The 20,346-nt window shown below is 39.9% G+C and overlaps 2 protein-coding genes across 3 annotated transcripts; one reads left to right on the top strand and one right to left on the bottom strand.

The window, feature by feature from the left end:
* Positions 1-715: 715 nt before the first annotated feature.
* Positions 716-9,671, top strand: LOC116333923 (proline-rich extensin-like protein EPR1). 2 transcript variants are annotated; one of them, XM_039612726.1, is made up of 6 exons: positions 716-1,292; positions 3,158-3,246; positions 5,460-5,550; positions 6,118-7,086; positions 7,120-8,509; positions 8,609-9,671. In XM_039612726.1, exons 1-6 carry the CDS (start codon positions 1,214-1,216, stop codon positions 8,691-8,693), a joined length of 2,703 nt encoding a protein of 900 aa, XP_039468660.1. In that variant the 5' UTR covers positions 716-1,213; the 3' UTR covers positions 8,694-9,671. The 2 variants fall into 2 exon arrangements, with proteins under 2 accessions (XP_039468660.1, XP_031613076.2); XM_031757216.2 differs by having other exon boundaries at positions 6,118-8,509.
* Positions 9,672-10,991: 1,320 nt separating this feature from the next.
* Positions 10,992-14,904, bottom strand: wdr77 (WD repeat domain 77). Its single transcript, XM_031757199.2, has 10 exons — positions 14,493-14,904; positions 14,060-14,245; positions 13,839-13,980; positions 13,636-13,685; positions 13,250-13,320; positions 13,076-13,133; positions 12,198-12,269; positions 11,993-12,101; positions 11,843-11,911; positions 10,992-11,765 (listed from the first exon to the last, which is right to left on the bottom strand). The coding sequence occupies exons 1-10, from the start codon at positions 14,599-14,601 to the stop codon at positions 11,618-11,620; spliced, it is 1,014 nt and encodes a 337-aa protein (XP_031613059.1). The 5' UTR covers positions 14,602-14,904; the 3' UTR covers positions 10,992-11,617.
* Between the last annotated feature and the right edge of the window lie 5,442 nt (positions 14,905-20,346).

Raw genomic sequence — 20,346 nt, 5'->3', positions numbered from 1 at the left:
AGTTTAATTAGTTGATGTGTTTCAACCTTATGAATAGATAATGGTCGGTATCATCTGCATAGCCATGAAAACGTATATAGTTATCTTTTAGACAGATATAATTCGGGCCACTGCAGCGCAGTTCCGTTAATACCAAGTGTGTGTTCCAATCTCTGTAGTAAGATTTTGTGGTCATCGGTGCTGAACACTGCCCTGAGATCTACCAGGACAAGCACAGAGATGAGTCCATTATCAAAGGCTGTATGAAGATCATTCAGTTTTTACTTTGTTGATAATTGGTTTCATTTTATTCTTCAGACTTTAAACTATATTCATATATTATAACAATTGTTTTAGGTGCACATGCAAGACACGCAGAAATAATTAATCAAGTACATAAAAGCAGCAACAGCGCACTATAAAATACTGTTACAGGTGAAATGGCACTCGAGCAAAAGTGCAATCAGCAAAACGTATTCTATTAAATGTAAAATCACCGTGAGATAGAAGGAGCCCTTTTAGTATTAGTCTACATGCTTACAGACGCATTAAATACAACCAGCTTATCTAGTGTTGTGATCTGATTATTAGGCTTATGCATTCAAATATTTGGATCAAATTTTTAACCATAAGAAAAAATAAATTAAGATATTCAAATGTTTTGATGTTTTCAAATGCTTTTATTTTTATTCTTTGTTTACACTTATGACCATAATAGCAGTGACATGATACATAAAATAAACCCTTGTTGTCTTTTTGGCTAAGATGCTCAGCCAAGTTTACTCGCGTTCCTGAGCATTTTAAAGTGATCACTTCGCCCTAGATTTACAGACAGTGCGCTGACGCTCGGATGCTGATGGCAGACAAACCAAACAGTGAGAGTACAGGGCATGAACGTAAGCAAACCTGTGATTAAAGCACCTGATTCTTTCCACAGGTGAGGTTTGCGCTGGAATGTAAGGAGAGCCGTGGGCCTCACCTGCTGCTGCTGTTGCTGGGAGTGTACAGACAGAAACAGGGAGGCACGGTGGAAGGCGAGTGGGCGGGGTTTGCTCCATTTTCTCTATCGGTCCGAGAAGTTAGCACCAAATCACAGGAGTCAGGTGTACCTGGAGAAACGCCGTCGTTCAGAGCAGCACGTTTGCGGTTTATCCCGGATTTACCTGCCGGCGAGAATGCGCCAATGATCCGCTGAAGCCGAGAATCGTAGCTACGCATCAACTAATCAATAACAATGAAGAAGGGGTCGCTGAATTTTCTGGGTCGAAAGAGTCATTCTCTTTTCGACACCAATGTCAAAATGAAGGAGATGGGTGAGTACCTTTTGCTAGAGGCTTACAGTGCGGTCTGTTTATAAGAGCAGGGATCTACGCCTACAGTGAAGAGCAGCACGACCTTTGGACTTGGTGTTGCAATAGGGACACATCTGTTTCCACCAAGCTCAAAACTTTAAGCGTGCTGACAGGAGTGAATCCTTCAGGTGCTTTAAACAGGTAGCAGCAGGTGTCATCTAGGAAATTTGTACGGTGCTTTTACCAAAAGTAAATCCATATTTTTAATGTGAATGACTCCACTTGAAAAGTCTGAGTCCTCTTCAGACTGTGTTCACTTTGATCCAAGTTAAGATTTCTCAGACAAAACTGAAGTTTTCATCTAAAATAGCTAAATGTGTACCTTGGGTGTATTTCACATGAGCCAGCTACTCTTTGACACACAATCCACTGTGTTATAGATGAAAACAGAAATCTGTTACTTTTATTTACCTGACACAAACAAATTCACTCTTCTGGCCACAACAATGCATAACAGCATATTTCCATAGTACAACAGCTGGGCAAGCTCCATCTGCTGAGCAAGAGTGTGCCATGCAGTTTAAAGCCTTAGAAAAGGAAACACAACTTAATAGCTTAATAATAACAATATTACTTCCACACACCGATATCAGTTTAGTGATAAGCCATTAGTGTCATTTGACTAGCGAGAGCAGAAAAGGAGAGGACAATTTCTATGCAAAGCTGCAACACAGGAGAGATCGTTTGCCTATTTAAATCAGAAAGGGGCGCAATAGGAATCATTTGCTTAGACTGGTTTAATACCGCAGCCGATTCACTCTGTAGTTTCCACATTTTCCTGAAACGACATTGATAGAAGTGCATAAAAGCTATGAGGACATACACCTTGTGACTGCTGGGAATATGTGGGAAAACAGTTCCCTTTCCTTGTTTATTATGGCAGGCTCCTCTGTCACTCTGATTCTTGTGTCTGCTTTTGTAGTCGAAAGCTAAATGAACACATAGAGTAAGAATCCTTAAGTGGCAAGTGTCTTTCAGCAGTCAGTGTCATACTGGAACAAAGGAATGTGTGACTTCTAAGTTTCCGTTCTCAAATCATCAGTTTCCCAGGAATGTTATTTTTTGTCTTCCATATCTGAAAACTTGGTAGAGTCATGTTTCGGGTCTCTGCCTTGGTGCACTTTTAAGTCATCATCGAGTGTCTTGTGTCATCCTGTGACTTAGATACATACAGAAAAACCAGGCTTTTCCACTGACACGAAAGACAAATATGACTGGTCTCTTAACCACTGTGACTTAAGAATAGACGATCATTGTGTGGCACTGTTTGTTTAAAGAACAAAGGGTTACGCGACATAAAAGCAGCAACGTTTGGCTGCGTGTTATGAAGCTCCTCTCAAAGAGTGAACGCAGTTAAAGCATTTTTTTCCCAAGAATAAACCTTGAAATCATTCTTCCAGGCTTTCCGACAGATAAACTATTTACGTCTGGCTATATGATTAACATTGTGGTGTTGTGCAGCAAGCAGAAGGTGGTGCAATGGATTTCAGTTGGCACCATAACTGTTTTCACTTAAACACAATGGTGGACTTTAAATAAAGACTGTAATCATCGGCTCAGTTGTGCATAGCTATTTTGTTGTCAACAACCAACGGCCACACAGCAGATCATTAGGCTGACTGACAACTACTTAGAGGACACTTGGATGCACACAGTATCTCCTTACCTGCACACTGCGAGTGTACAACCTCATTGTTTTGGCCTTGACTGGCAGATTAATGATGGAGATTTGATGAGAAATTTAACAGCTTAATCAATTCAGTTGATCTTGCTTTCCTACCAGAGGCCCGCTGGATATTAATGATTTTTTTTTTTCTTTTTCACAGACAATGCAGAGTTGGTCCTGGGGTCATCTGCAACTCCTGAGTCAGGGACTGCGAGCGTGCGGGCCAGACCCACAGTAAAGCATTATCCTGTGAGTATTTCTGTGAAGCCACGTGAAGTAACATGTTTTACGTCTTTCATGTCTCTCTACCCTCACGACAACCGGTCACGGCAGATGGCTGCCTCTCCCTGAGCCTGGTTATGCCAGAGGCTTCTTCCTGTTAAAAGGGAGTTTTTCCTCCCCACTGACACGAACTACTTGCTCATAGGGGGTCGTCTGATTACTGGGGTTTTCCCTGTATTTTTGTGGGGTCTTTACCTTACAATAAAGCGCCTTGGGGCAACTGTTGTGATTTGACACTACATAAAATGGAATTTAATGAATAAGATTTGCATGTGAACGGCTCCACCATTTTATTCAGTCTCAAACCCTGTGCCTGCAGATGCAAATGAACTGATAGCTGACAGTTTAGTGTTTAAAGAGTTTATTTACTCGAGCAGGCTGATGTGTGACGTAGTCCGCACAGTAAAAGTCTCCACAGAGAGATCTTGACTTATTTCCTTCCAGTATCTCATGTGGGAGTGATAATGCTCACATCTTTTTTTTAGAATGACAGGCAATATGACTATGAAAAACGACATATCTCACAGCGATGCTGTCACAACAGGTAATTTGCAGAAAAAATAATCAGGTCACATCACACTGCGCACAAAAGCTAAAGCTGCCAAAGTTGTCATAAGAAATTAGAGCAAGTCAATTACAATGTAGTCTTGTACTTAAAGCTTGTGGTTCGCTTCACATTTGATGCTACTACTTTAACCTTCCAGTTACTAGCAAACTGACATGGTAAGATTTTGTTTTAAAAACTTGCAATAAGCTTATTGATTAAATACGTTTAGATAAAGATAAAAGTGTCTAGTTTGGGTCCTTTATATGGGACTTCCTGCAGATTATTTAAGATGCACAACTGTTGCTCGTAGTATATTTTTAGTACTGCGCTATTAAAACATTTCAGTAAGTTTTGAAGTTTGGAACAATTCATCTTAACCACGCGTCTCCCATCGCATTGTCATGGTGCAGACAAAAATGCAAAGCTCATCTGAGCACTTGGTTCACACACCTCAGCTCAGTGTTTTCTGGGAGTGTTCTGTGAATGTGTCTGTGGCATGTGGATGCGGCACACCCTGCAGCACATGGGCAGGACAGCTCTGAGCGCTGTGACAGATTAATGTGAGTCATAGCGCTCAGAAAAGGCGAAATGGAATCAAACTGGATCATACGCTGACTTTCATGGCACGCCCTCGCTGCGTGATGCAGTTTTCATACCTTTCCAAATAGCTACGCAACTGGGATTATTAGCAAAATAGGGTGTTATTCAAGGTGTGATATATCTTTTAAGATGACAGCTGCCTGAAACTGATGATTGTTATTCTTATCTATTGAAACTGATTTAATTCATTACTGCATACAATCAGCATGGCTGAAACATGGTATAAGGGGAGCTTTTAGGGCACAGTCCAGTTAAAAAGACTGCTGTTTGCTTGTCACTTTCCTCCTCAAATGGTCTGCTGCAGACTAAGATCAAAAGGATACAGCTGTTATGTATTCCTGGAATGATTCTCTGCCCCTTTGAAGGACATATAACCTTCCAAGTCTCTTAGATTTGTATTGTGTCAACACAATCTCCGTTTATTTTGGTGTCGTAGAGAGAACAGCAACTAATTTTCCATACCTCTCCCTCTATTTTGCCCCTCTTGCCTACAACATACAACACCCATGTATCTAAGACGCAGTTTTCTCAGCCAGGCCCATCTTAGACAATGTGATGAATAATAGGTGTATCCTCTGATTCACCAAATATTTCTCATCACTCAAGTATGCAAACATGTTTTCTTTTATTTTTTTTCAACCTCTGTTTTATGTTGAAGAAGCCTAAAGGCTATGCATGTACTTAAATTGCTGAAAGCAGTCTAACATATTTGCTTTTAATTATGTGCACATAAGGCACTATGAACCACCATTGTAGAATTTTCACATGATTTTGGCAGCTACTTCTGTTCTGCTGACGTTAAAAATGCTGCAAGCATTGGACAGGCCAACCTGTTTTCAAGGAACACTGAGAGCTGCTATAGCTGAGAACTGGTTTGTTCACCTCAAGACCGAATACTTGCCAGAAAAAAAAAATCTCTGCACATACAGGCTACAGTATGTAACCTTATCTCAACTTTACTGTTGATCTTTGTCTCTTATTTTAAGGGGTTTGAAAAATCAGTCTGATGGTGTTTAATTTTCTTCCCTCGCAGTCCTCGTCTGAGAGTTTCCACGGCTTTGCTGTCCCAACGCCAAAAGTCCCTCTCCTCCCCCCTGTCAATGGTCCAAAGATCAACGGTTCAGGTGAGCATCTAGCTACCCTCCAATATGTACTTTAGGTTTAACTTGACTTAAAGACAAAAATCCCATTAATTAAACTCTAAAAAGTCTGCATAACTTGTGGTGCTTTAGCTCAGACTCGGTTGATGGATCACAGCAATCAAAATAAATAGAAAAAAAGGAGGGCAGGTAAATGTTTGCTCGGGCATTGCTCAATAACTCCCCCTGCAAATGTCCAAATGGTCATACCAGTCGGCAAATATCTTTACATAATGGGAGTGTTAGCATTCCCAATAATAAGTGCAAACCATTTACTTCTTTTGTTTTTTTAAACAATTCTAAATGTATGTAAGAAAGCTGAATTTAAATCTTTATAAAGAATTTTCTTATTCTTTATAATCTTTTCTGCCTCTTGAGATAATATGCTTTTTATTGGATATTATATGCACAAATTAATTGCATTGTTTAAATAAAACAGAAGGATTTCAATTTTAGTGTGTTATTTATGCAGCAGGTTTTTCTTGCATATTTGAATACTGTATCTGTTTCTGCATTGAATTTTTCTCATTTGTCCTGTCTTCTCTTCCACAGTTGGTGGAGATCTGTTGTCCAATGGCTCCGTTACTTCAGTGCCTAACCTTGATAAAGGAGAAATATTTGTTCCTCCTCCTCCTTCTGTAGCACCTCCACCACCTCCAAGTGATTTTATTCCACCTCCACCAGACTTCCTGGGTGATTTAAACACTCTAGATCCAGCAACCCTACAGCCTCCTTCCATGCCCGCACCAAACCCTCCTTCAGTAGAACCAAAGGATTTATCGTTCCTAAAACCACCACCAATGGCTCCACCAAAGCCTCCGTCTACCACTTCTACTGGCTCTGCATCATCCATACCCATCTCTAGTCCGCCGTCAGCTCAAATTCCAGAGCATCCAAAATTTGCTGCCCCACAGCCCCCTACTGAAAGGCAACAGAAGACTCAGAAGAAACCTCCTCCAAAGCCCATTAGAATTTCCTCAGTCTCCAACTCTGACTCCCCCCCACAGACTCCTGCACCACCACCCCCTGTGCAGACACCCACATTGTCCACCTTCAATCCCCAAAACACAGCAAAGGTTTACACTGCTCCTAAAACCTCATTTTTCAATGTGCTTGAAGACCGTGACAAAAAACCTAAGCACATGTTACTCCTGGAAGATTCTGGGTCTTCCAGCTCTGGCCCTGTTCTTGTTCAGGTGGATGGCAATGCTCCCAAAGTGCCTACACTATCTAAACCAGTTCCCAATGTAAAGGAGCTGGAGGAGAATTTACAAGTTGCCCAACCTTCTGAATCTACCCCATTTGAGCAAAAGACAGTGACTAAGACAGAGACTAAGACAAAGGCTAAAACAGAGACAATTTCAGTGCAACCAGAAATAACCAACCCAGTGCAGCCACCGCTTCAGAAGTCTCTACAGCTTGATGAAGTTGACAATACTCTGATTAATTTAGAGACCAGCAAGGACAAACTTGGAGAGAACCAAATTCCAAAAGCAGAAAGTCCAAAAGCAGAAAATTCTAGAGAGTACCAAAGTCCAGCCCCAGTCAAACCAGGAGAGTACCAAAGTCCAGCCCCAGTCAAACCAGGAGAGTACCAGAGTGCAACCCCAGTCAAACCAGGAGAGTACCAAAGTCCAGCCCCAGTCAAACCAGGAGAGTACCAAAGTCCAACCCCAGTCAAACCTGGAGAGTACCAAAGTCCAACCCCAGTCAAACCTGGGCGGTATCAAAATCCAAACCAGAAATACAGTCCGATATTGGATCATAAACTACGTAGCCTGAAAGGAAGTGAAACCCACGGAGCACGAGACGGCCATGCGGCTTCTCCACTGGCTCTTCTAAAGGCAGCTAAAGAAAGAGAGAAAAACAGAACGACGCACTCTATTTCACGGGAAAACAGTGGAAAGAACAATGAGCAGCCAAGTATTCACTCAAGTGACCTTCCAAGTTCTGGCTCTTCAGCTGTAAAATTGACAGAAAAAATATTACCAGAGACTCCAAAATCCTTCAGTCCAGTAGACCGTCCACAAACAAATGATGCTCCTGAAACTTCAAGCAGTCATGCACTGGTCAATGGTCAGGCACCATCTACCAGTCCAGCTCTCAGCAGGATCATAGAAACCCCTACTGTTAGCAAAAAAGCAGAGGAGAGACAAAATGCATATCAAAGCAGCTCACTGTCTCAGACTCCAAAACCTGAGGGCAATAAAGATGGGTTCAGCATGCCATTACTGCCTCCACCACCAGAGTTTGATGATTTAAACAAAATTATGGACCTGCCACCTTCCATCATTCCACCGGACCCTCCCACAAAAAAGGCACCATCACCACCTGTAACCTCTCTTTCTCCTGCCTCAGTTCAGTATCCTTTGAATAAGACACAGCCCTCTGCAAGTCCTCCCTCTTCAGTTCCACCTCCTCCTCTGAAGACAGCACCCACAGCTTCAGTTCCACCTCCTCCTCTGAAGACAGCACCCACAGCTTCAGTTCCACCTCCTCCTCCGAAGACAGCACCTCCAGCTTCAGTTCCACCTCCTCCTCCAAAGACAGCACCTCCAGGTTCAGTTCCACCTCCTCCTCTAAAAACAGCACCTACAGTTTCAATTCCACCTCCTCCTCTGAACCCCCAACCTCCTAATGTCCAACCAAAGGCACAAGTCCAGACAAAACCCAAGCCAGACTCCACTCAGCCAGCACGCACTCTGGAACAAAGACATTTTGATCTCCAGTGCATCCTAAAAAAGAAGCTGGAGGAAATGGCCCCCAAAATGTCCCACCAAAAGGAAGACGTAGAGCCTTCCTCTGATGAATGGGAGGCCAATGACCAGCTGAAATCACCAACTACCAAATATCACCAGAAAGCAGCAACTCTGGACATGAGGGAGCTGCAGCGTAAAGTGGACAAAAAATATTCAGATAACTCGTCAACAAAAGTTTTCAGCAGGTAAGACTGTCATGCTCAAATGTCCCACATTGACTTTTTTAGATGCCAAAACTCACTGGTTGGCCAATATATTCATACATAATGTGTTTTTCTTTTCAGCAATGGACCGAAGTCTAAATATCAACATGGTATGACTTTCACAGTTCGGCCTGGAACCAAAAATCCTATTACTTATCATGAATAGCGGGGATTATTAAGGGTCTTTGGATTCTTGGACATGTTGGGATCTTCAACACAGACTATGGGATTCAACGTGTGTGAAACTATCCTTTTATCAGCAGCAGTGTGTACCACAGCTGAAAAAGGCAGCTTCACACAGATTATTTACACATTAGTGGGTAGCAAATATGTTAAGAATGCCAGTTGACAAAGGACTGCCGAGTCGTAAAGGCGAACGCGACACGGTCACTGTCAAATGGTGTTTTCTTTTCCATTGTGTCACAGTCAGAAAGAATGTTTTAAACATTTGTGTAGTTGCTGCTAATTATTTAGTCTTAAGCTATATTTTGCTATATGTTGACTTTTTAATCACAGCGTTGGGTAATATTATTGTATAGGTAAACTCCATTAATATTCAAATAAAAAAAGTTAAAAGTTTTTTAAAAAGTCTTTTATTGAACAATGAAAAATTATAATTGTAAAATATAGTAATTTGGAGCATAACTGTTATTATTTCATGCTGTAATTACCTGCCAAATAATGGGAAATGTTCTTTCACTGTTACATCTTGATTATGAAAGTCTTATGGAGCAAACTAGTGGAGGTCTAGTGTGATTCTCACATTTATTTATCCCATCAAATCCTTTATGGTTTGTATAGGATTTTCTATACCACTACAGTAAAAAGTGTTAATCTAGTTACGTATACATTGTTATTGATGGATATATCAATTTGTATGATATGAAAATCACATTTGGACATTGCAAGATGTAGTTATATGTACATGTTAAAGTTGTATATAGAAAGTCATCAAATTAAGATGTTCATCTCACTGGTTTCTCTAAGTAGGAAATAAATGTAACAAACAGCTGAGTATTTAATTGAATTGCATTGCGTTTTTTTTCACAACCCCATTTCCAGAAAAAGTTGATACGCGGCTTAATTGTATGTAAAAACACTGCAGTGATTTGCATCATCCTGGTAATTAAAGCTTTTATCTGTGGCTCAGAATGTAAGTGCAGATTTAATATCCTGGGAAATTCCCAGGTTACAGTATTGTTTAGTTTGTGGTTTTAGTTTGTTGTTAGGTGGTTGCTAGACAGTGTGACATCATCATGTGTCATGCTTAGTTTTTGGGATATAAATTATGTGTTACTGTTGTGAAATGAAAATGATACAATACTTTTATAAGTCTCTTCTAGCTGCGTAAAAGCTACAAATGTGTCATTGTGCTACATTGTCAGATGGCTGCTAGGCAACACGACGACCTCATAATATTTTATATAAACAAGAACCGTCAGGGCCCCATGAAGAACCTGTGTGCCAACTCCAGATTGTGTAGGAGCTTGTGTGCAAACAGAGATTTTTTATATTAAAGATTTAAGCTGGCTAAAGAACTGGTTTAAGTTTTTCCCCCCTTCTAAGAATTTTCCCAAGTAGCATCATGCAATTAATTCCAAAATACTGCTAACAAAGAAATGTATCAGATTTAGTTATGAGGTAGTTTTTGTTGTTGGTGTGCTTTGTGCTTTGACCAAAACATGTCAAAGCACATGTAATTTAACAGACCACCATGAAAGCCTTAAATGTACCAAAAGTTATAGATCGTTATTATCTACAACATCAGACCCCACATTGACACTGTTAGTGAATGACTGGGGTCTGCTTCAGCCACACCCTTACCAACAGAGTGGTGTATATTTACAGGGGATGTTATCAAAAAGTTCCAACAATAAAATAAGTTCTGCTAATAAAAAGCAAAAAACAACAACAAAAAGAAACATACTCAATTTAAATTTAGCTACTATGCTGCTCAAGATAGTTTCCTTCATTGCTTCTCCACGGCTACCATTACTTCTGTGTTGAAATGTCTTCTGCGCCAAAGTGAACCATTCTAGATCTGGAAGATTTACGAGTGGTTGGTCTGAGGTTAAGAGTATACCCCAGGAACATTTTTGTCCTGTTTTTTTTTTTGTTTTTTTTGTTAAATATTTACTGGGTAAAGCATCATCACTTTCAGTGCACAGTTGTACTGTAACATCCTGAGGTTTCCCAGGGTGAGCATTCTTTTCAAATAAAAACTTTCACTCACAACGAAGTTATGATTCCTTCTAATATTGTACTTTTCCACAAAATGAATTTCCAAGTTAAAAGCCCAACAGGAATTCCAGGAATCAACTCCACAATAGCTGCAGTGCTGGAAGCAGTGCACAGGTGCATAAGGACATGACCTTGAAGGAGGGGGTTAAGGTTTATAGCTTTTCGGGGAAGAGGAACTTATTGATTGCACTTTGTATATCCTTGAAAAAAACACTCCAAATAATGCCACTGACAACATTAAGTTACCTTTAATGTAAAATTCTGCAATACAAATGTGCTGCTTTGATGCAGTTACACAAACTATACAGTATGAAAGAAGTGGATAGTGAGGTTGTGATGTGATTAGTAGTCATAGAGAGTATAAAAATATGGACGCAGCTATCTGGCCAAAAAAATTAATCCAATTAAGTCAAAGTGCTATAAGCCTATATTTAATCTGAGGACCACCTAATGCCGAAAGCTGCAGCTGCAAAAAGACTCTCCTACAGAATTCCTCCAATAGCTCACTTAGTGGCTAACGACGTGTCAATCACGTCGCTACCCAATGACTAGGCATTTTCAGTCAGACCCGTCCCTCTGTAGAACGTCCATTTTTTGCAACCAAGACGGCGACAGCAGAAACGCTCATCACTAGGTAGATAAGTCCATTTTATGCTCTCTATGTTAGCAATGCACAAAAACCATGACTAGGACAGCAGAATTCTCAATATTGTGCGGTTTCCGGGGGCTAAATTATAGTCAGAGCTTTAAATCCATTTTATTTTCTGCAAAATGACACACCTCAGGAATGAGGGCAAAGTAGTGAGGAGAAAACGGTGCTTTCCTTCAGTGCATTTCCAACTGATGGGTCTAAGAAGAGGAACTGGGAATGCCATCAGTTGGACCCACTTTGTGGTGAAGCACAAGATGATCCCAGCCTACTGTTGTGAGGGTGGAGGAGCCATTGTGAAGCCAGCTCACACCTTTGACATAGTCCTGGTGCCGCCGGTCTCTGAGTCTACAAACAAATATGTGATTAGTATTTTTAATAGAACAAGAAACTAAATGCTTTCAGCATGAATTTCAAGCACTCACATTTCTCGCAGTTCAGAGTCCATAACAGCAACGCTACAGTCGTCACTAACAGAGGCTAGCAAGGGGGTGCTGGGAAGAAAAGGAAGAAGTCAGAATTTTGTAAAAGAGCAATAAAGCCAAAGGTGAGACTGTGACAGACTTTACATTTACCTGTGTGTGGAGAAGGCCAGCCCATTAACTCTGCGGCTGTGAACTTTCTCCACCCGAGACCGCTCCGATCCCAGGAAATCTTTCACAGTCACCCTGCCAAGCTCATCGCCTGAAACACGATCAGAATGTAAGCGAAGTTAACTTTGTCTCAATTAAAGTCAGGTCTTAATCAAATGTGACTCAACAATGTAATGCAGCGTCTTACCAAAAGCAATGGTGCTTCTGTGGTGAGGGTGCCAAGCTAGAGAAGTAGGGGAGCAGCTAGGAGACTCTACATCTGAGGCAAAACAAAAACAGAAACTGAGAATGCGCTTGCCATCTCTCATTACTTACACAGGATATCCTGTACAGCATAGACATATTTCCAAGACAGCCTATAAACGGATTCCGGGAACAACAACACAAAGTCCTTCTTTAATCATCTAGACAAAAATAAAACACTAGGTGGCTAGTTAGGTAATTATGGAGCACTTCCAAAGTTTTGGAAACACTCTTATTAACTCTTTAAACCTTGAAAGCCTTCTAGAAGTAACCCTTGAAGCTCTTTTGTGAACTAAGAGGTTTCATTATATTTCAGGCCTGCTTATAGAACTAAATGATTGAATCTGCATGTAAGTTAGTGAGGATGGTCTCTGCCTATGCCGCCACACCTGAAAAACCTGAAAACTACTCTAATGTTCATCAAATCACATCTTCATGGGTTTTTAATCCATCATTAAGGGGACAGATGAGGTGTTGTCAAATGTTGTCTTCATGGGGGAAAAGTTAAGGCTCTGGATTTGGGTTGATTACTTTGGTAATGGCTGCGTATGTGGAGGAATCAACTCCATTGCAGGTGCAATATTGTCTACCTGCTAGGTATTAGTACATACTCCAACTTTAACACACATACATTTGCAGAGTGAATGACTGCTGCATAGTCTGTGTACTGGCAGAAATTTGTAAACACAACTGTTTGTTTTGGAACAAATTTTACTCTCTGTCATAATTCATTTCCTGTGCAGCTTTACCAATTCTAATCTCAACTACTCTTCCAGTAGTGTTTGGCAAAAGTGGTTATCAAAGCTTAGTGAAGTAGCTTACCTATTCTTGATGCAGGTTTGTTGGGCTTCCTCCTGTCCCACAACAACACACGCCCGTCCTAAGAAGGGATGAGAAGAAGAAGAAGTTGAGTTTATCTGAATGATTGCAGCTCTGCGGTCCAAAAAATAAACCTCTGCGACAAGAATGCAAACAACACGCTGATTAGTATCTTACTTGGCTACAGGAGAGAAACAGAGACTCATCTGTAGGACTGCAGGCAACACAAGTGACTGGTTGTGTGTGCACTGTGGGAAGAAAACAACAAGAACTGTTGAGTTAAACTTTTCATGTCAATGATGTTTATGACATTTTAATATAAAACTTTCCTTCAGCAATACATCGTTCCAAAGAGTCAATAGGAATATGACACTGGGATAGTCTGGTAATATCAGCAATAGAAACAAAAAACCTTGGTAAATTAATTAATCTAAAATCTATACATCCAGGAATGCTACAAAAAATAAACATTTTTTACTTTTATTTTTCCACATTATGGAAAAAAAAGCATTTTTATAAGTTTTGTGCATTTCTGTATGAAGAAATGTTAAGATGACGCTTACCATTGTAGGTAGTGACAACCATTTCCTGACTTAGATCCCAGACTTTAATTCTGTAATAATAAGCAAAGATGCACTTTAAGGGATGACAAGGGCAACTCAAAAATTAAGTAAGCCAAAGTTTGAAACAAAAGCAATTAACATTGCTTCTGCGCTGTTGTGACAGGTGGAATGGTGTATGTATGTCCATGTAAAACAAGTCTAACCTGCAGTCCATGCTGCCAGTGACTGCAGCGGTTGCTCCAACCATGGGGCTTACTGTAGTGACAATATGGTCATGATCATTCTTGGTAAAGCGATTAACCAGTAGACGTTCATCCTCTGCCAGTTCCCAGAGCTCCAAGGCACCTGCACAGACAAATGAGACCAGTCTCATACAAGCCTCAAGTGTGTGCTTGATTCACCTGCCATAAAAACATTTCATTACCTGAATCTGAGGCAACAATAATTCCTTTCTCTGACACCCATTTGACATCTGTGACACCAGCCTCAGTCTGCACACCAGCTTTACAGAATCCCTCACTGGGGGCCTGGTCAGGGTCGCTGTAGATCCAAACAGATCCCTGCCAGCTTCTGCCAGAGAGGCTGGAGGCACCAAGTAGCAGGGTGCCATCTGTGGAGAAAGCCCAACGAGAAAACCTTTCAAACGTCTATATTTTCATTCATCGCCTGCCAGAAAAGTTTAGTCTGACTGGTATTCAACAGAAAATGTTATTTCTTTAACATTTTGTTGGATGTAAACATAAGAGAGTCAACGTAGGACTTCAACAGTTTAGCACAAATGTAAACACACTAATTATAACCAACTAGCGGCACCACGTGTTTACACGTTAACTTCAGCTAGCGCTCCTTTCCCCTACCTGCTCTGTATTGTGCCGCGCACAGGTGCCTCTCCATGCACGCAGGAGCATTGGGGGGTATGTCCCACCGGTTTTCCTTGATCATCCTAGTATCCACTGAACTATTCATCCAGAAATCGCACTTTAAATGTTGATGAGATTTCCTAAACTTCTACAACACAACTCCTGCGTTAGCTAGCTAGTGCTACTGCAGAAATGATGCAGGTTTTGTCTTTAGTTTATTTTGAAAATATTATTATTATTACTATCAATAATAGCACACAGTCGGTTGTTAAAAACACGATTAAGCCCGTAATGCATGAAAAACGAGTCCGTATATTATCGTTTCAGGAATGAATGACCGAGAGCAGCGCAACACATGGAACTGCTAGCAAACGCTTCCTGTCCGGTTTCTTCTTCTTCTCTTTTTTTGGCAGCATGCATAGTACCAGACGTGTTACTGCCCTCTGCAGTATTATTTAGCTTATGGGGCCTCTTCAAAGGTTTAATGTCGTAATGTAATGTAGTACTGCCACCTGGAGTTACTATAGCTTTGTATTTTCACATCATGTTTTTATGTTTTTTTTAAAAATTGTATTTCGTTTTAACTTTTGCTTTGAACACTGTTTAGTTTCAGTTAACTTCCAGAGTGCATTTTCTCATTTAGTTTTAGTTTTTGTTCGTTTCAGTGTTAGTTTTAGACTTAAAAAAGAAAATTGTATTTATGGCAAATGACAGAGGCAACATTTAGGAAAATCAATAGAGATATTACAATATCAACAGGACTTTTTGAAAGTGGTTGACTCACAGTCTTGTAGACATCCAAAGCCTCAACAAACAAGTTCACCAAAGCCTCATCATGCAGTTAGTGATAACAAATTTTACCAAAATAATACAATACTAACAATAATACATCATAACAATACCAAACTAGGGGTGTTTTCACTATCATTTAATTTCATTGTAGTTATTTTTCCAAGTTTACAGAATCACTTCAGATAGTTTACATTTTTTTAAACTAACTACTATGGAAGCTTCTTTCTGCCTTACAAACTCAAACATCCAAGAAAATAATTAGAAATCGCGAGTTATGTCATTTTTTTCTCCCAGTGGCAGAAAGAAGCTTCCATAAGTTTTAGCTGTAGCTTCTTTCTTTCAAAAAATAAGACATAACTTCAACCAGTACTTTGATGTGACTGCCTATGTCAGTTAGTTAGTATGTCAGTTACAGACAAATCAGTCCAGGAGTTATTAATCTTGGAGTATCTTGTCTTTCATTACAGTCTTTTCATTCTAGCTACAGATACCAACTTCTAAATTTACAATTTGGCAGATAGCCTAATTTTGATGTTTATTCCACTTTTGTAATGTTTCCTCCTTGTGCCGGGTCAACAGGAACATCTAAGCTAACTGAACTGCTTTAAGGCCCTTCAGCTTTTCATTACACCATCTGCTTTTGATCATAAAGATAAAATAAACCTGGTCACGCACTGCCTTTTGTAGATGGCATTGCATCTGCTGATAATTTCTAGAGAAACTTAAGGTATTATTATTATTATTATTATTATTGTTATTAATAATAATAATGATAATAATAATAATAATAATAATATCACTTATTATTTCTATTACTTAAAACATTATTACTGTATTATAATTTATTACAGAACAAGCACTGTTTTTTACCAGTTAATATGAATGTAACACTATTTGCGCTTTTGAAAAATAAAGCAAGCATATACGTTACATTTAAATACACTTTAAATCATTAAAAAATTCATCATTAGCAACTAAAATATTCACCTGATGATGAAACGAGATCCAAAGACAGAGGACCACAAAAGTTACACCAGTATTCCTGAAGGGGTATCTGTCTACCACAATGCATCCAATAGTTGAGATTCTTCATTTCTAAATACCACAGTAGAAGAATTGAGAATAACTACTTTATTGTCACTCAACAAGATCAATGTTCATAGTAGTGAATCTCTCAGTAAAAGGATTTAAAGCTGGGTGACAGGTTTCCCCAGTGTCCTCTTATTGCCTAAGAAATCTGATATTGTCCTTTCTTCTGGGGCTTTGGAAGATAAATTCTGTGCCTCAAGTCATATGTGACTATGGCATGACCATTTGGCCAGCTACCTTCAGAACTTAATTTGATGTATAAATTACATTATAGATAACTCATAAATGACTCATTCTGCCACGTGTCTATGTTTTCCATTTTTTTTCCAGGTCTTCAGGATTGGGAGGACATCAAACCCCCTTCTGCTATTTCTAGAAATCCCCATGTCTTCCTAGATCTTATTCTTTTTTGTCATCTCTTATCAAATAAGACTCGGGCTGGACGTTGAAAAGCTGAAGATGCTATGATTTTTATTGGGAGTGACCAGAATTGACAGCTCAGGCTGAGCAGTTTTAAGAGAAAGGTAGAGAGGCAAGGCTGGGAAGGTCTGGACATTCTCAAGAGGGACAGTGGAGATATTGGACAAAAGATGTTAAATATGTAGCTGCCATTCATGGATTTAGTGAAGGAGAACATGCAGAGGCTTGGTTGTCAAAGAGAACGCTAGGGATAGGGTGAGGCGGTGCCTTCACTGTGGTGACCACTAAAGGTTGCAGCCAAAAGAGGAAAAAAACATTATTGATATATTTCAAAGCATTTTTAAACCTTATGCGCATACTGCAAAAACCGTAAAAGAAGAAGAAGAAAAAGACATGACGCAACATTATGGATGCAATTGGAGGTACAGCCGGTGATCTACTACTCAGAAGGTTGGTGGTTCAATCCCTGGCTGCTCCAGTCTGCATGTCAAATATCCATGGGCCAGATTCTAACTCCAAGTTGTTCTCCGATCCATCCATTGGAGTATGAACGATAGATAGATAGACAGATAGCACTTAAGCATAGAAAAATCCATTCATATGAATGGGTGAATGAGGCATGTTATATAAAGAGCTTGAGTGCTCAGGTAGAGTATGACAGCACTATATAAGAACCAGTCCATTTACTATTGTTTTTCTTGACTGAATATGTCAAAAATGAGTTTTTGTGAATATGTCACAAACATAAGCTAATGGCCACATATGTGTAAAGTTACTGCTTAATGTAAATGGAGTTACCGTTTAGGTAAGTCTGACAGCTCAATAGGTTTTTTGAGTTACAAAAAAAGAGGTTTAATGGCGCAGTAAAAGTTGGTAAAAAAATTTTGAACTAACCGGAAGTCCATTTGCGCTCCTTTTCATGTCCAGTTTGACCCTGTTTATTTACAATTCTGGCATTGGATAGTTTATATATACTAACGAAGTCCCTATTATGCCAACTGCTTATCGAACAAACCCCACAGTAAAGTGACAAGAGAAGAAAAGTAATTCCAATAATGTAAATGCGCACTTATAACTACGTCAAGTCCATCAGCACTTTTATTGTGAAGGTAGGAAAACGGAAATGAAGGTTACATTGGCGAAAACGTTACAGTTCTGTCCCCCTGTCTAAAATCGATAAGTGATTGGCTTACTTGATGGTTAAGATTTTGTGGGTGTAGTGCCGTGTTCACTAAAGGTAAGCACACAGCCATGTCAAGTGGCAAAACGTGTGTGTGTTTTTTTTTTTCCTCACACAAGTGTCGTCGGTGCACATAACGGTAGCTTTGTAACGTTAGTCGTCGTTACAGTGATGCCTTTGTCTCGGCTTTAACCCACCAGGTAACGTTAAGGCTAACCGTTAACTGTAGCTAAGGCTAGCTGCTCCGAGGTGTGTACCTGTCCACGCTGAGTGACAGACACTCAGGTGGGTGGACAGCCGCCGTTCTGCATGCTAGGCTGCTGATGTGTGCACACTGGACTGCAGCCTGTGCGCAGCTGCTGGGGAGCATTAAGGGAGAGCTGTTAACATTCTTGGCGAGTCAGACCTCCAGACATACCAGCATCATTGCCGCGCACTAAGAGAAATGTCATTCGAGGTGAAAGCAGTGAGCTGCGGGGTCTGCAGCATTTAACAACGTAAAATAAGGTACTTAAAACCTACTAGGAGAGCAGAGGGTTTCCTTATTTTTTTAAAAAAAGGGGAAAAAAGCCTTCATTTTCCTAGTTTTCTTCTCACGAAAGTATAAGTCAAATAACTTTAAGTTCATCATTTTAAATTAAGGCTCCAACGTGCCGTTTTGGTCCTAGTACTATTACTGCATTTCTATACGGGATATAGTAGCCAAACATCTGCATTACATTTACTGAGAGCAGTGGCCAATGTTCACCTATTATGCCAGATAAATCCTACTTTGCTTATTTCACAAAGAGGTATGAATGACAACAATAACACTGATCATGTGCTACTTTGTCATTTTACACATCAGCATTGGTACAAGAGTTAACAGCTGGAGCATCCTCACTTTCTGCATATTAAAGAATATTCCTGTGTAATGTAAAAATGTCATATTTATTATAAAAGTAACCATAAGAATACAACAATGTGTGTATTTCACAATTCTTCTGGGTACACAGTGTAAACACAGTCGGTACTTTTAATGCCAGGTACATGATGGGTATCAAGTACACCCTACGTGAACATACTCTCACTAACTTCTTTATTAGGTAAACCTGTCCAAGTCCTTGTTTATATAACTAATATGTAATCAGCAAATCACATGCGAATGCAATTTATTCAACAATGCAAAGACCAAGTATACGTAGTGGGGATGACCAGCTGAAGTTCAAACCGTGCATCAGAATTGGGTGGAAAAAGGTGATTTAATCACTTTGAACATAGTATGTTTCTTGGTGCAAGGCAGGCTATTTCAGAAACTGCTGATCTACTGGGATTTTCCCACAAAACCATCTCTAGGGGTTTGCAGGGAATGATCCGAAAAAGGAAAAATATCCAGTGAAGGGCAGTTCTCTGGATAAAAATGCCTCGTTGATGCCAGAGGTTAGAGGAGAATGGCCAGACTGCTTTGAGCTGATAGGAAGGGAACAATAACTCAAATAACCACTCATTACAACCAAGGTATGGAGAAGAGCATCTCTGAATGCAAATCATGTTGATACTTGTCAAATCACCATGCCTTGGTTAAGCCTGATTGTTGTGTTGTAATAGTGCTGGTGATATTTTCTTTACCCACTTCAACCCCTTCTTAAACTGAGCATCATCCAAATGCCACAACCTATCCGAGTAATGTTTCTGACCATGTCCATCCCTTTATGACCATAGTGCATCCATCTTCTGATGCCTGCTTCCAGCAGGATAATGTGCAATGTCACAAAACCGGTTTCTTGAAAATGACATTGCACTCAAATGGTCACCACAGTCACCAGATCTTGACTGAATAAAGGACCTTTCCAATGTGGTAGAACGACATATTGGTATTATGGATATACAGCCCATAAATCTGCAGCAACTATGTGATGCTATCATGTCAATGTGGACCAAAATCGCTGAGAAATGTTCCCAAAGCCCTGTTAGATTGACGTCACAAAGAATGATTGTATTTCTGAAGGCAAAAGGGAGACCAGCCTAGTACTAGCGAAGTGTATCTAATATAGTGCCTGTTGAATGCATGTGTAAAGGACTTTGAGTTGGGAATAATATTAGTAACTACTAACTGAACTGATACTAATAACTACTGCTGAACCCCCACAGAGTGACAGTGGATAAACAGCCATTCATTTCAGTGGGAGTCTCTTATGCTCCCCATTCTCATACTCATTTAAGCTTTACTTGCTTAGATTTGTAATCATTTTCATAACGATTAGTCATGCAGTGTGGTTGTGTGTACAACAAAGGGTTTGAGGAAATTGTTTTTACTGACATTCTTATGTAAAACATAGGAAAATTGTTCTTGATCTCACTGACACCCCTTTAACTAAATACTTAATTGCT

This window comes from Oreochromis aureus, linkage group 5 (genome assembly GCF_013358895.1).
Source record: "Oreochromis aureus strain Israel breed Guangdong linkage group 5, ZZ_aureus, whole genome shotgun sequence".
In the NCBI taxonomy this organism is placed as follows: Eukaryota; Metazoa; Chordata; class Actinopteri; order Cichliformes; family Cichlidae; genus Oreochromis; species Oreochromis aureus.
This window is presented reverse-complemented; position numbering and strand designations above follow the sequence as displayed.

Coding starts and splice junctions, on each gene's coding strand:
- LOC116333923 (XM_031757216.2), top strand. CDS start 1,214: ATGAAGAAGGGGTCGCTGAATTTTCTGGGTCGAAAGAGTCATTCTCTT. Junction 3,247..5,459: donor CCACAGTAAAGCATTATCCT/GTGAGTATTTCT, acceptor CTTCCCTCGCAG/TCCTCGTCTGAGAGTTTCCA. Junction 8,510..8,608: donor TCAACAAAAGTTTTCAGCAG/GTAAGACTGTCA, acceptor TTTTCTTTTCAG/CAATGGACCGAAGTCTAAAT.
- wdr77 (XM_031757199.2), bottom strand. CDS start 14,601: ATGAATAGTTCAGTGGATACTAGGATGATCAAGGAAAACCGGTGGGAC. Junction 13,134..13,249: donor TGTTTCTCTCCTGTAGCCAA/GTAAGATACTAA, acceptor ATCCCTTCTTAG/GACGGGCGTGTGTTGTTGTG. Junction 11,912..11,992: donor CTGGCCTTCTCCACACACAG/GTAAATGTAAAG, acceptor TTTTCTTCCCAG/CACCCCCTTGCTAGCCTCTG.